Source organism: Chiloscyllium punctatum, chromosome 25, assembly GCF_047496795.1.
Source record: "Chiloscyllium punctatum isolate Juve2018m chromosome 25, sChiPun1.3, whole genome shotgun sequence".
Classification (NCBI taxonomy): domain Eukaryota; kingdom Metazoa; phylum Chordata; class Chondrichthyes; order Orectolobiformes; family Hemiscylliidae; genus Chiloscyllium; species Chiloscyllium punctatum.
Genome location: NC_092763.1, coordinates 43,827,735 through 43,843,913, shown reverse-complemented (window position 1 = coordinate 43,843,913; position 16,179 = coordinate 43,827,735). Strand labels below are relative to the sequence as shown.

Sequence of the window (16,179 nt, the reverse complement as noted above, 5' to 3'; positions counted from 1 at the left end):
CAGAGTCACTGGTCCAGAGTTTGCTGGCTTTTCCTTCCCACCTTTCTTAAATAGTGGCACCATGTTAGCCATCAAGTCTTCCAGCACCTCACCTTTAACTATCAATGATACAAATGTCTCAGCAAGGGGCCCAGCAATCACTTCCCTAGCTTTCCATGGAGTCCTAGGGTACACCTGATCATTGGGATTTATCCACTTTTATGTGTTATAAGGCATACAGCACCTCCTCCTCTGTAATATGGAGATTTTCCAAGATGTCATCATTTCCCCACATTCTATATTTTCCATGTTCCTCTCCATATTAAACACTGATGCAAAATACTCATTTAGTATCTCCTGCAGTTCCACACACAGGCTGTTTTGCTGATCTTTGAGGGGCCCTATTCCCTTGCACTGATATATATGTGAAGATATAAACACCCCCCACTCTACACACCTTGACTTTAGATCATTTGATTCATCTATGATCATTCGTCATACTTGCGTAAACACCAAATTAAAATCCAATAATTACAGAAAAAGACCTATCCATTTGTAAAATTCACAAAATTAAATTTAGCACAGATAAAATATTTTCCCATTGGACCGCCTTTCTAAAAAGAAAATAATAATGCACTCGGTTACCATTCAGGTAATAGTCGAACAGATGAAAATACATATTCAGAATACTTTTAGACACAATAAATCATGTACCTTTTATCTCTGTGAAGATCAAACCAACATCCATTTCTTCCTAAAAATTAAAATATATATGGTTAAATAGTTATAAAATTTTCAGTTCACTGAAATATTTGTAAAATATTGATCTCAGATCAGGAACACTGAACTGAAAAAATAAGAGTCATTTCAGCTCATCTGAGTGTCCCCCGTCCCAGCCAATTTGTGATGGGCAATAAACCTAACATCTAGCCAGCGACACCCACATCCCACAAACAAACAAAAATGAAAATTGCTGAAGTTAATAGATCACAGCGACATTTTTAATCACAGTCAAATTTCATGTTTGGAGGATGAGACAAGTATACTTTGTTTCAAAATTGGAAATATTAAAGTAATATTGGCATTCACCAACAAATACAGTCAAAGAAACTTCAGCTTTTCTAACTCCAAATGTAATTTAATCAATGCAATGTCATTCTGTTTGGAATGAAAAAGCACCAAAAACTTATAAAATCATGAGGGCCATGGATAGGGTAAATAGTCTTTTCTCTGGGGTGGGGGAGTCCAGAACTAGAGGACATAGGTTTCTGGTGAGAGGGAAAAACTTTAAAAGGGACCAAAGAGACAACTTTATCACGCAGAGGGCAGTGCGTGTATGGAATGCGCTTTAGAAGGATATGGGCCAAATGCTGGAAAAAGGGACTAGATTAGGTTAGGATATCTAGTCGGCATGGACGAGTTGGACTGAAGGATCTGTTTCAGTGCTGTACATTTCTATGATTCTATCCTTGAGTTATACACATACACATACACACACACACACACACGATACAGTTATGTTCAGCCTGAGAGAAACATTTACAACGTTCAACCAAATGGTTAGATCAGCTACAAATATCCAACTAAGAAACTGCCAAATCAAATGTAAGTTATTTGGAGAACTCAACAGGGCAAGGTCAAGAAGCACCTAGAGAAACAATAAGATAGATTATATTGGGAGTTATGTTGTTTTTAAGACAAAATTAGAAATTTTGTGGTATATTGGCATGCATGGAACTTATATGGTTTGTTACAAATTACAGCACTGTGGTAGATCCTTTGACAAGTTTGTGAAGAAAATGCAAGAAATTCAAATGGACCATGATATGGTAGAGTAATTGACAGCTTAAAAGCTGGATTGATTACCATATTGATTTAAGCAGCAGCAAATTTGCCAATATATTTAAAACTGGCCAAAAACAGAAATAGCTAGAAAATCTCAGCAGGTCTGGCAGCATGTGTGGAGAGAAATTGGAGTTATCATTTCAGGTCAAATGACCTTCCTCAGTTCTGATGCCTCGGCAACACTTATCTACCACTGACATGCGTTTCAAGGTTTTAGTACCATATATACTCAAGTAATAGTCAATTTCATGTACAAGTCGACCCCTATTTTTCGCCAATTAACTTGGAATTTTCCATATATCTCGTGTAAAAGTCAACCCTAGTCCTTCACAGATTACAAATCAACATTTATGAGTCAGAATCCCAGCTGTCACGTCCTGCTCTAGCTTTCCAGTATGCCAGTGTTCTGCTCTGGGTCTTCCAGCCCGCTAGCTGTTGCATTCCGCTCCATGTTTTCAGAACTACTACAATTCGTTTTTTATTCCCCTTTATTCATTCAGAAATTAACGGGGCTTCTGCTTATGATACAGTATGAATTTTGATGGGCATAAATTTCAGCCCCTCAAAAATAGTATCCATGTAATAATTGATCACATAAATTTAACCTTAAAAAGTACTAAAAAAAAATCTGACTCTTAATCGAGTATATATGGCATTTGGTTGCAAACTGAAACTTTCTTTAAGGATTGAATAATAATTAGAAAGCATTCAAACGGAAGTCAAAGCGAAGGTAGTTCCAGAATACTACTGCATGAAAGAGGAGTCTGTCAAGGCTGTGGAGACCTCCAAACAATCCCATGGAGCAAGTGTGGACAGCAGCTCCCCAGATAGAAATATTGGCCAAAACTGGTCAAGAAATTTCAGGAATGCTCATAAGTTCCTACAGCAAAACATGTCATGATCCAGATAAGCAAGTCCACAAAAATCAACATTTTACTAGACAGGTGTTCAGAAGGAAGCAAAATTGGAGATGTAGTGGACAGCGAAGAGGGTCACCTCAGATTACAACAGGATCTGGACCAGATGAGTCAATGGGCTGAGAAGTGGCAGATGGAGTTTAATTCAGATAAATGAGAGGTGAAGCATTTTGGGAAAGCAAATCTTAGCAGGACTTATACACTTAATTGTAAGGTCCTAGGGAGTGTTGCTGAACAAAGAGACCTTGGAGTGCAGGTTCATAGCTCCTTGAAAGTGGAGTCGCAGGTAGATAGGATAGTGAAGTAGGAGTTAGGTATGCTTTCCTTTATTGGTCAGCGTATTGAGTACAGGAGTTGAGAGGTCATATTGCGGCTGTACAGGATATTGGTTAGGCCACTGTTGGAATATTGCATGCAATTCTGGTCTCCTTCCTATCGGAAAGATGTCGTAAAACTTGAAAGGGTCCAGAAAAGATTTACAAGAATGTTGCCAGGGTCGGAGGATTTGAGCTATAGGGATAGGTTGAACAGGCTCGGGCTGTTTTCCCTGGAGCGTCAGAGGCTGAGGGGTGACCTTATAGAGGTTTACAAAATTATGAGGGAAATGGATAGGATAAATAGGCAAAGTCTTTTCCCTGGGGTCGGGGAGTCCAGAACTAGAGGGCATAGATTTAGGGTGAGATGGGAAAGATATAAAAGAGACCTACGGGGCAACGTTTTCACGCAGAGGGTGGTACGTGTATGGGATGAGCTGCCAGAGGAAGTGGTGGAGGCTGGTACAATTGCAACACTTAAGAGGCATTTTGATGGATATATGAATAGGAAGGGTTTGGAGGGATATGGGCCAGGTGCTGGTAGGTGGGACTAGATTGAGTTGGGATATCTGGTTGGCATGGACAGGTTGGACCGAAGGGTCTGTTTCCAAGCTGTACATCTCTATGACTATCTTATCTTCTGCCTAGACAGCCTGCAGCTTGGAGGATTCAACATGGAGGTTTCCAATTTCAAATAACCTTTTTACCCATCCCCCAACTCCCTTTCCAGGCCTACCTCCTCCCTTCAAACTCTTCCTTCCAGCTACTAAGCAGATTAATTCATCCCATCGAGCAACCAGGCCATATCCACCATCTATGTTCACCTACCACTACCTCACCATTCCACTGCTCTCCCCACCCTGACCCCTCTCCCAACTCAGTCATCTGGGGCTCCTCCTAGCCCCACCTCGATTCCTGAAGGAGGGTTATGCCCAAAAGATTGACTTCTCCACCTTTGGATGCTGACACTGCCTGGCTTGCTGTGTTCTTCCAGCCTCCTGCTTGTCTACTTCAGAAGGACTAAGCAGTTTCGTAAAAGCAGGTTGTAAGGAAGCCACAACTTGCATCTTCAATTATTTTACTGGTCTGTTGGTAGTTTATGTGGGACCTTTACCTCAAAACAAAAGCAGGCATCCAATATAAGCTCAACATTTTGACACGATTCCAGAGGTCATATCCTCAAAACTGAGACTGAGTACTGGCAAGTTTATTGACCACCAGCAACTGAAAAGATATTTTTCTTTCTTGCACCAGATGGCCTTTTCCTATAGTAAGTGAAGCCATGAGGTAGCCCGAAACGTCGATTTTGAAGATACTTGGATGCTGCCTGAACTGCTGTGTTCTTCCAGCACCACTAATCCAGAATAAGTGAAGCCATTCAGACTAAAGGAAATGTTGACTGATTTGGTACCCAATCTTTAAAACTACAGCACTTTAGCTGAATTATTTGCTTTGGATTTGAAACATTACCCCCACATCTTTCTTCAAAAATACTGTCAGGCCTAAGCGTCTCCAGCACATATTTATTTCAGATGTCCAGCATCCACAGAATGTTATGCTTTTTATATAAATAGACTTTAAAATCAATAATTTATCTCCCACTCAAAGCATTTACAAAATCAGTCTTGTCTGTAGGCAGATTGGTAAAACCATCATCTCTAACCTTCAAAGATTTAACAATTTAGTAAACACCTAGTCTTACCCACAATATTAAATAAAGAATCGCAAACTTTGCATGTCTTAAACACACAAAAACAGAACTTCTGGAGAAACAGGTCTGGCAGAAACTATGGAGAGAAAATAGTTTACTTCAAATCCAATGACCCTTCATCAGAACTAATGAACATCTTACATGGAACAAACATATAATGGCTCTTTACTTACCCAGGTTTTTTTTCAGTATACATTTACTCATAGAATACGAATATATTCGTCACGAGTAACTACCATATCGTTATCTAGGAGAAATCGTTTAGATAAAAATTATAATTAAAATAACATGAGTTTTGGAGCTGCAGAATTAACCAATCTGGTCATCTCGACGTTAATGGACCAAAAATGAAACATTTTCCACCAAAAACAAGTTACCATGTCCATTTTTCAAAAGAAAAATTACACCGCTCAACGTTCAAGCTGCTCTCCTCACAGATCCAGATGATCGATAACTGGTTTATGCAGAGAAAAACTTGCATTGAAATTTCCGGCTGTCCGAAATAACCACCTTTTTCTTTCAATTATTGTTGAATGATATTTGAGTCAATACTTTACATCGGGTTTGCATGGGAATTAATAAACGAAAGCACAAAAGTTGACATTTAGGTTCTGAGATAATGGTACGCTACAATACTTCTGTCACAGTTAGAAGTACTGAAGATTTAATGGTGAACTTCGTTTCGCACTATCCTCCCTGAAGGAAGAGGCACGCTCTCTCACTAACTGTCCGCCGAAACAGTTTCCCGCCCGTCAGGATCCCCCCCCCCCCCCCCCCCGCACATGCGCTCTCATCTCTGCTCACGCGCATGGAAGCATCGAGAATATTTTCCCGTCACGACGAATCCGCCTTCGAATAGCAATCAGACCGTAGTGGAGATAACATTTAAGATGGTTATGGTGTCGATTGCGATTTGAATCGAGAGAATCTCGAGATAGCAACATTAAAATTGTAAAGTCACATTTTGATCATTGTGATTTATGTAAGCTAATCATACTCACCTTCAGACATCACTGCAAAAGGTTCACAGAGCAACGTCCGTATCAGAATAATTCGCACAGCCACCCATCTCCAACTGAGGTCAAATCAAGACACTTCGACCAAAACCCAGCTCAGCAACCACATTTGTAGCCACACCCTTGGCTAAATTCTTGAATAATGGAGATAATTCACTACTTTAGTCCAACAAGTTGCATATTCTAAAGATTTTGTTTTATTTGTCTACATTTTTGTGCACTGAAATGAGAAAAGGATTTCTTAAGAAATACTACATGTTATTGAAAACAAGTAAGTTGACACTTAAAGTAGGTATGGTTTACACAGTTGCTTCTTCAAGCAGAAGTCAAAGCCCAGAGTCTGTGCAAAATGGGGTTTCAGCCAGAGCCAGATTCATTACAGGTCGCTTCTTCCACAGACCAATAAAGGCAAGATTCAAGCTAACTGGGGCCAATGGCCCTTCAAGTTCACACCACCATTCAGTAAGATAATAGCTGATCTTTTCATGGCCTCAGCTCCACTTACCCACCCTCTCACCATAAACCTTAATTCCTTTACAGTTCAAAAATGATCTACCTTAGCTTTAAAACCAAAGTGGCTTAGTGGTTAGCACTGCTACCTCACATAACCAGGTACCTGGGTTCAATTCCAGCCTCAGGTATTAGCTAACATAAATCACAATGGCCAAAATATGGAGTTTGCACGTTCTCCATATGTATGGGGTGCTCTGGTTTTCTCCCACAATCCAAAGATGTGTAGGTTAGGTGCATCAGTCAGGGGTAAATGTAGAGTAATAGGTCTGAAGGGTTACTCTTCGGAGAGTTGGTGTGAACCTGTTAGGACTAAATGGCCTAATTCCACACTTTAGAGATGTTATGATTTCTAAGATTCAATGAGGAAACCTACTTCACTCAACAGGTAATCCACAGATTCACAACCCTTTGGATAAATAAGTTCCTTCTCAATTCAGTCCTAAGTCTGTTCCCCCTAATTTGGAGGCTCTTGTTCTCGTTTCATCTGTTAGGTGGAAATAACCTTCCTACTTCTATCTTATCTATTCCCGTCATGATTTTATATGTTTCTATAAGACCTCTCTCAAACTTCTAAATTACAATAAATATAATCCTAGTCGACTCCGTCTCTCCTCATGAGCCAACCCTCCCAACTCTGGAATCAACCTAGTGAATCTTGTCTGCACTCTTCTTCCTCCCATCCCCAGGAGTAAGGAGACTAAAACTGTACACACTAATCTCGCTGTAGCTTCATCAGCACCCTATACAGCTGCAACATAATTTCCTGCTTTTAAACTCAATCCCTCTAGTACTGAAGGACAAAATTCCATTCTGAAAAGCTGGACAGCTTGAGACAGTGAACAGGATAGGGAGAAGACATCATATCTCTATAAGGGTAGTTCTCTGTAATAATTTCTTCAGGTTGAAAACAGCTTTTAAGTTAATTTTTTTTCCTTTAGCAGTTGCTGACTTAATTTTTAGATAAGACATTTTATAAGAGTGTATCACACACCCTGTACCTCATGCAAATCATCAAAAACATTTGGAATACCAAGAGAAGCAGCATGCTGATCTATAAAAGAATTGTCTCAGCAACCAAGAGCAGTCTTAACCCTCCATTCAAAAGAACCCTCGATTGTTTCCGCTATGTGTGTTTAAGGGGAGTTTTAGGAGTTAAAGCTTTCACCCACCTAGAAAGTTATGCAGATGGTTCATAATTAATAATCTGCAGTTCAAATCTATTTATTTGCAATAGCTAGTAATCCTTGTTAAGTGAAGTACCTGGTCTGCTTTGTCAGTCAGAGATATCAAGGGGTTAATTTGCTCTGCTGACCTTCAAGAAATTGGATGTCCCAGGGGTAAGGTTTTATGTTTGTCTGTCTTGCATATTTACATTACCATCTCCTATTATTCCAAACCTATTCAGAATCAATAAGAATGTTGCAGTTAAAATTCTGATTACACCCTGCAGTTAAAAAAATGATTTACACTAGATTTTGCCAATAAGAAATGATCAAAATTACATTGTTTCTGGAGATAATCAGGTGACTGCATTGTGTCTTGAGTGACATGTGACTGTGGAGGCGTGGCTAGGGGTTGTCTTGTGGGCATTACTGACTGGGAAGTGAGATTTTGTACAGGGAGATCGGTTGACACAGCGCTGCAAGCATTGCAAAGAGTGTTAAAGGTTCCTCCAAAACATGTACTTGGTTAATAAATTTTGGCTGTTCACAGAAGGTGACGTATTGCAGTTGCATCAAGTGTGTAAGAATCTCAAGAAAAAGAACCCAATAAATCTGACTATGGAAGTTAGGTAAACTGGGGAATTCTGCATATTTATTAGGAATCTTAAGCCTTTGAATTGATTCTGGAAATAGCAGGGCTCACTTTACAGTATGCTACACAGTGTGCCATAACAACATTAAGAGAATCAATAAATTACATCTCAGTCTTTACTATCTCCTTTAATGTCTGGTAGTCCAAGTACTTACAAGGCACTCATCACCAAAGTTCCTCTACATTTTTCCTCCAGAATCAATACTTTTCTACTCTTTCTAAGGTAAACATTAAACAGGTTGTACAGCCCCAGTGAGGCATTGTGACAAGAAAAATAAAAGTCAGTGGAAATTTACCAAAATGAAATTAAATATTAATCATTAGCCATTATAACCACCTCAATCCTTTTTTATGCTCATCAGCCCAAAAGACTTAGCAATGCTGTCAGAGCCCACACTCTCCATGATATCCAGATGCTGTCATAATAATGGTGGTGGGGGCAGGGCTTTAAAAAAAGTTGTTTGTTCCAACCCACTTTATAAATTGTTTTCTGGATTTGTTGGTGGCCACATCCTCCAGACCCACAAACAAGTCTTCAAGGAGGTCCTCTGATCTACCAGACCCCTCTGGCAGGGAGCCCATACATCAAGAGGATGCGGTTGGAAATGAACAAACAAAAAAATGAAAAGTAGGCCCTTCCAAAATCTATACAGGGTTTGTAGAACCAAAAATAAAATGAAAAACATTTTCCTCCAGGAAACAAAAACAAGCATATAACCTGGCTTCATCTGAACCTATTTAAATGTTTATTACACGGGAATTGCTGTATGCATTATACTCCAGCTCAGATCCCCTTATCTTGAGGATGGTGATACAGGAACCTTCCTGCTGCTTTGAAGGGCAAGAAGGAAATTTTCTCGAGACAGCTCAAATGGAGGGGCACTGGATCCTGGAGGGAGGGTTTGGTTTCCAGGGCTAATAATCCACACCAAATTCTATACAGTTGTGCGTCAGTTCATTCAAAATCTTCCTGTATGCTTCAGCTGCCTTAATCCGTTGTGGTTCACAGGGATGTATACCACAATCATGAAGCTCTGGATGACTTTAACCATGTACAGGATGTCAAATGTCTAATTGCATTATCATCCAGCTTGCTTGTCTACCATCATGTTTCAGAATCTGGTCACCAAGGCATTCCAAGCACAATACACCACTGGCTACCCAAAACTTGCTAAATGATAAGCCCTATTCTTAAGTAATGGTTTCCTTATGACAGCTGTTAGACACAGTGGGTAGAGGGCACTTGACCCATATTCTTCCAACCATTTTCTATTCAAGTATTTACCGAAATGACTTCTTGGACAACTCAGTTTTTGTCCAAAAGGTTTCCAAAATTTGAATCAAGTATTGTTTGACAATTTTGAAAGAGGAAATACTAATTTAAGTAAGCTATGGATACACTATAAAAAGTTTATCACTTTGATCTTTATTCTTATTTTAACTATTCCAAGATAAACCAAGCCAATATTTCTTGCCCCATTGCGTATTTCTCTGAAACTCAAGCAAAACTCCATCAATTGGTAGTTAGTATTACACATAAAAACTGATTTTTCTTTCCATTTCATGCATTCTATGATTGCAGATTGTTTTCAAGTAGGAATAAAATGTTGCAGTTTCTTTATGATAAAATCTTTATTTGAAGGGATATCAATGAAGAGGTATTCTTGAACTTTATTTGACAAAATCAGTTCACACAATAAACTCAAATTTTACCATCTAAACACAAGTAATGAAGGTTTAACAGGATTTATAGGTCAAAAGTGAAAAGCAGCACTAAAGAACCTCATTCAAGGGCAGTGATTTGGTGTTTAATGGTCCACAGATTTAAACATCCAGTGTATAGGTTGTATTAATTCTCTTACCCTTTACCCTTTCATCTGAACTCATGAAACTAGGATGTATCACTACCAACTTATTTAACCTAATACAGTTTGGCAAATACCACAGTTCAGACAACTATTCTAAATTTATAAATTTCTTTAATAGAAATACACAGAGCAATACTTGCAACATCCCCTAAACAGATGCAGTCCAATAGTTGCCTGTAATACCTTGTTCACATCAGTGCAATATTGTTCGAAGGAAGTCAGCAATTTTTAATAACAATGATTTTTCTGCAAACATTCAGAGTCATAAGGATAAGGCTAAATTGACCAGAGGTCCCGATTACTCAAAAATGCTTAAAAGCATTTTTCACAATTAGCATTTACATTGGACCAGCAGTACAGGTCAGTTTTGTTACTATTGCATAAGTTACGAAAGAGGTCATTTCCAACATCAGAGTTCAATATCCCAGAAACTCTCCAAACCAATACAGAAATTGCTACAGGAGACCATGATATGAACAAGAAACAGAAAATTATAAAAGTCCTTTACAGAATAGCTGAATATAACAAATAGTGCAATACATTACTAAAGAATGTCCTAAAACCCAAACCAACATCTGCCATTTTAGAATTAGGATGTGGAGGTGCCAGTGTTGGGTTGAGGTGATCAAAATTAAAAATCACACGACACCAGGTTATTGTTCAACAGGTTTTTTTTTAAATATAAGCTTTCGGAGCACTGCTCCTTCATCTGTGGAATAGCCCTCCGAAAGCTTATATTTTCAAATAAATCTGTTGGACTAAAGCCTGATGTCATGTGATTTTCAACTTTATAAGAATTAGAATTAGGCCAAATATAGCCAACCTGGATAAGTTTAATATGGCTAAAATAGGAAACAACTATGGGGTTTTGTTGTGCAAAGTGGCAACTGTGTTTGCCTACACAAGGCAACTATCTTCACTTCAACGTATTTTACCGTTTGAAGTATTTTGTTGTGTTTGAGAAACACCAGAAGGTAATTTTATAAATGAAATTAATATCATTCTTTCTATTTTAAAATTATACTGCAGTGGTCAGGCCAGAGACAAACTTGTCACAACAATAAGCCAATTTGTCAAAGTTAAATGGAAAAATCTAAAATATCCCTTTCGATCACCACCATTGTGCCTCATGAAAGCAAATTCTATGCAACATTCTTTACAACATTATTCAAACCTCACTTGGGCTTCTTTAGACATTTTTTGCTACAGCTGTACAAGATCACTGCTTGTTGGCACTAAATATTCCCAGATTAAGTACAAGAGATTATTACCAGATACAGCTCCCTTTACAGTGCTTTATGAATGCAAAAAGTTAAATTTCAGAATGCTGCAAGTGCAAGATAAATTTTCACAGAAACCAGATGCTAATTTGTACTCTGTAGATTGAAGCAGCTGAAAACTCTTAAAACAGCCCCAAGTTAATTTCAAGTGGGATTCTTACTGTTGCAGAAATAGATGACTCTGTCCATTTTCATATCAAGGACGCAGCTAAGAAATGGTCACAAAAAGTGACAACAGACCCCTCAGTCCCGTTCTTCATAGTCTTATCAAGTAACCACACTTTGAGGTAACATACTATTGCATGCTTTCTTCGTCAACTAGAGCATAAGCAGAACATTCATGGTGCATCAAAAATTGGACACCTGTCTGGAATATGATGAAGAAGAACTCTTATTTCCAAGAGATCAGTGTGTTAGGTTGAATTGTAAATATTTAATACATCTAATTGGAATAATTTCCGTAACACAAAGTTTTATTTTTAGCAACAAAATGCTTCTTCCCTTGCAGGAAAAAAAATAATAAATTTTTAGTTTTGGTCAACATATAGCCTGGTGGACTCTCAAGCTTACAATGTTATAGAATTCGTCTATCTCCTCAGATCTTCAAAAGAGATTGAATTGCTAACATTTAGAAATCAGTTATCTGCGTCTTCTTTGCAAAGTCTGCACTTAGTTGCCGCATGACATCAGCATGTTGAAGTCCCTTAAACTCCTTCTTGACTGAGCTGTAGTTCTCCTTCACAAATTTAGCAAATGGCGCTAGATCCTTTTTGGCAGGTGTGCCATCTTTTAACAGCTTTGTTAATAGAACAAGAGGGCCCGTACATAAAGCACAGACAAAACGCTGTGTATCCAATGATTTGGAATGTCGCCCAATCCTGTAGAGAAGTTTTAAATATGAATACCATACAGAGTAAAAGTAGACATGCTTAGTAGCAGAATGTTCATTGATCAGAAATAATGAAAAAGAATCTTAACTGAGGTTCACACTATCAACAATACAAGGAGCTCCTCATAACAACTTTTTTAAAAATCAAAGGCTAGAGGATGAGAATTAGACAATCCATAATCAGTAGGTTTAGAACTTATTCACAGTTAATCAAATTTTCTTTCTGTTCAAAGAAAGGATTATTCTTATTTGAAAACCCTGTTCAAGGTTTACAGTATTATCCACAGTTACAGTATGAGCCAGTGATTTTCAGTTTGTAGATTAGAAGGTAGTTAATAAAGCAATGCTGACTCATATAGCACGCTAATTATAATAAAACTTCACAGGACTGTTGTAAAACAAAGTGCAATTCTGCAGCATCACAGCATTAAGGAGTGCAAAACACAAGTCTACAAGTCTATACAGCAGGAGTAGTAAGGTACGAGACGACATTAAGTAGGATATGAGGTGCATTCTCTAAGATCACTGTAGAAATCATAAGTAACTCTAATCTAAATATTGATTTGGCAAACCATATGTGAATAATATAGCGGAAGACAAATTCCTGCAGTGTGTACAAGATTTTTTTTTAAAGACTAGTACTTTAAGGAATTCACTGGCGGACAGGAAATAGTCAATCTGGCTGTCTACAATATGGGGTTAATTAATAATCCTCTTGTGCAAAGTCTTTTAGGGAAGAGTGATCATAGCATGATGGAGTCCTTGATTAGAATGGAAAATGAAGTGATCCAAGTGGTCCTAAATTTCAAACACAGGAACCTATAAATACATTAGCTATAAATTGGCTCCAACAGATTAGCTAACTTCATTCAAAGGCACTACATTAGATAAGCAATAGTTAATATTAAGGAACAGATGGATGCATTGTAACAGTTGAATATTCCTTTCTGGTCCAAAAACAAAACAAACAGCAAAAGGTGGCTAACCACAACAGCCAAAATAAAATAAGGAAAGTATTGGATCCAAATAAGAGAGTGATAAAGTTCTTTAAAAAAATTCAGCTAAGGGAAATGAAGTAGTTAATTCGGTGAAGGAGTTTGAGGAAATTTAGTATAGTTGGTTCTGGTATACCGCGAAAGTTCAGTTCTTGTGCGATCTCGCGTTATAAGAAAATTGCACAACAGCCATGCCATTTAAACTAATGTAGCTCGAATCATGTTATAGCCAATACAGGCCAGGAAAATTTGTGTTCTACAAATAACTATCTAAATTCTTCAACTGCATTAAAAGCTAATTCACATCGAAGTAACACGCTTTATAGCAGAACCGACTGTATGACAGCAATCTTGTAGGAACATAAAAACAAATCATAACAACCTCTATAAGAAGAGAAAAGATTAGTGAACACAAAGGGTTGTCTCTTATCAACCAAAATTGGGGGGGGGGGGGGGGGGAAATAACGTAGTCAGAAAATGGCAGTGCAATTAAAGCTATTAAAACAACTCCTTTAGTTCTGTTCTCACAGAAGATAGAAGGACCTTCCCAGGAATATGAGGGAAACAACAGTCAATTTGGAAGGAGGAACTGAAGCAAATTAGATTCAGTAAAAATGTAGTGATGGAGAAATTTATGGGACTGAAAGTTGATAAATCCTCAGGACCTAATGATCTACATCCCAGGGAACTGGAAAAAGAGTCATGGAGATAGTGGGTGCATCAGTTGTCATCTTTGAAAATTCTGCAGATTCTGAAACAGTCCTGTCAGATTTGAGGGTGGCAAATGTAAGCCAATTGTTGAGTGAGTAATTTGGTTTTACAGACTGTTTGATCTACCGTCAGTAGGAGATAAAAATGCTAGCATATTCTAAAAAGTACACAGTAACAGGACACTTTGAAAATACCAATGAAATTAGAAAATGGCAATATAGACTACAGAAGGGAAATTATATTTGAGAAATGTACAGGAATTTTGTGAGAACATAACTGATAGAACACATACGAAAACAAAAATGTGAATGTGCTGCATTTTGATTTTCAGAAAGCATTTGAGGAAGTCCCACATACAAAAAGTAGTGTGTGTAAGATTGAAGCACATGAGATTTGGGCTAACATGGATTTGGAGTCTTAATCTCACATCAGACAAGTACAATCCATGTCACAAGTTGTTAATATAGTTTTGTCCATCCTCAATTGAAAGTCCAAGTTCCTCAGATCCTAGAAAACGTCCAGTAACTCAAATGGTTGGCCAGCCACCTAAGATGCAAGGTAATTGGCCAGAAGATAACCCACCATGGGAGGTGCAGAAAGACAGGAGAACATGAGCAAGTTCAGTGAGATAAGAGGCTGAACCTGACTGTTTTTCCTTCTTTTTAGCTCAAGAGTGCTGAAACCAAATTGACAAGCTAGAACATTGCAAAAACAGCTTGCATTTATGTACATTTAACATAGCTGAAAATGTCCAACGTGTTTTGTGGAAGTCTTCTCAAACAAAAATTCAGAGATTTTCTTTCCATTCATTCATAGGACATGGTGTCACTGGTTGGGGCAGAACTTATTGCCATGGTTTAGTTGCCCCTGAGATGGTGCACTATCATCTTGAACTGCTGCTATCCATGTGCTGTAGGTAGACCCACAGGACATTTCAGGGTTTTGACCCACTGACAGTGAGGGGACAGCAATATATTTCAAAGTTAGGGTGGTGAGTGTTTGAAGGGCAACATGCAGGTGGTGGTGTTCCCATGTACCCACTCTCCTTAGATTTCTAAAATGGAATTGATAGAGGGTTTGGAAGGTGCTGAAGGATCTTTGCAACAGATATCCATTTGGCTAAGAATTTGGCTATGTTTTAAAGAGTATTTCAATTTCAATTTCAAGATTACAATCCCTACAGTATGGAAACAAGCCATTTGGCCCAACGAATCCACACCGACCCTCTGAAGAGCATCCCATACAGTCCCATCCTCACCCTATCCCCATATCCCTGCATTTTCCATGGCTAACACTCCTCAATTAGACATCCCTGAACACTATGGATAATTTAGCATTGCCAATCCACCTAACCTGCAAATCTTTGGACTTAGGAAACCAGGACACCTAGCAAAAATCCATGCAAATACAGAAAAGAATGTGTAAACTCCATACAGACAGTCACCAGAAGGTGGAATTGAACACAGGTCACTAACGCTGTGAGGCAGCAGTGCTAACCACTGAGCCGCCCTTAGAGGAAAATTCATGGATTTGGGGGTGGGGGTTAGGGTGAGGTGGGAGTGGTGTGGACTGATTTCTAAAACTTGCCATCTTTCACAACTGAAGACGAAGCTTCATCCACAGTCATTGATTTTGGGGAGTGTACAAAAAACCCAGAATGCAGCAATACCAATATCTTGACTGGTTGAAAGGCTGGAGCGAGTTTGGGAGGGAGAGGCCACGGAAAAAAATTTAAAAATGAAAAGACCAATACTGCAGTACAAAATGAGCTGTGATTTGGAACCCTTTTCTCTTAATTCAGTAGTTTACACTGTTTGAATAATTGAACTTAATTGCTTTGTTTTGTTGACAATTCAAGTTAGAATAGTTTAAGAAACTGTGAATTTCTCATACTTACGTGTTTTTGCACTTGTTGCACTGATACGTATACTTGTAATTTATTTCATATGTGTGACAGCGTGTAACCATTGGTAATTCTGGGTGGACAAGTATAGATCTCTGTGCATACAACTTCCAAAATGGTCCATGTCCATCACGAACGTTATTAATAAGCCAGGTGGCAGCATGACACAATTCATGAATCAACGTATCCCGCAGACGTTCTGCAAAGTAACACCAAACTAAATGAAGCAGGAAACTCATCCTTACATAAGATTATACTAATTCGCTTTCTTTTGGAAATTCTAATGGTTAAATGCATTTAATGAAGGAAAAATAATGGATCATCAGCATCAGGGCAACTTACTGTTCCAAGTTAAATGGGAATCTGTCCAAACAGACACTGCATATTTGAGCTAATGGTCTGGATGTGTCATCAAGGTGGTTT

General features: G+C 38.4%; 2 protein-coding genes across 6 annotated transcripts in view; both read right to left on the bottom strand.

The window, feature by feature from the left end:
* The window catches only part of tex11 (testis expressed 11), a 254,948-nt gene extending 249,453 nt beyond the window's left edge, over window positions 1-5,495 (bottom strand). For 3 of the 4 annotated variants that reach the window (XR_011964123.1, XM_072595187.1, XM_072595188.1), the window contains exons 1-3: window positions 5,144-5,495; window positions 4,940-5,013; window positions 694-729 (exon numbers count right to left, since the gene is read on the bottom strand). Coding sequence is in view for 3 of the 4 variants with exons in the window: in XM_072595187.1 (XP_072451288.1) it covers window positions 694-729; window positions 4,940-4,970 (67 nt within the window). In the remaining variant the exon portion in view is untranslated. Of the gene's footprint in view, window positions 1-693; window positions 734-4,939; window positions 5,014-5,143 lie in introns of all 4 variants that reach the window. The other variant, XM_072595189.1, reaches the window with a different exon arrangement.
* A 4,197-nt stretch (window positions 5,496-9,692) lies between these two features.
* gcna (germ cell nuclear acidic peptidase) overlaps window positions 9,693-16,179 on the bottom strand; it is a 40,365-nt gene continuing 33,878 nt past the window's right edge. For both annotated transcript variants that reach the window (XM_072595172.1, XM_072595173.1), the window contains exons 12-13: window positions 15,751-15,955; window positions 9,693-12,136 (exon numbers count right to left, since the gene is read on the bottom strand). In XM_072595172.1, coding sequence (XP_072451273.1) covers window positions 11,887-12,136; window positions 15,751-15,955 — 455 coding nt within the window. In that variant the 3' untranslated portion in view covers window positions 9,693-11,886. The remainder of the gene's footprint in view (window positions 12,137-15,750; window positions 15,956-16,179) is intronic.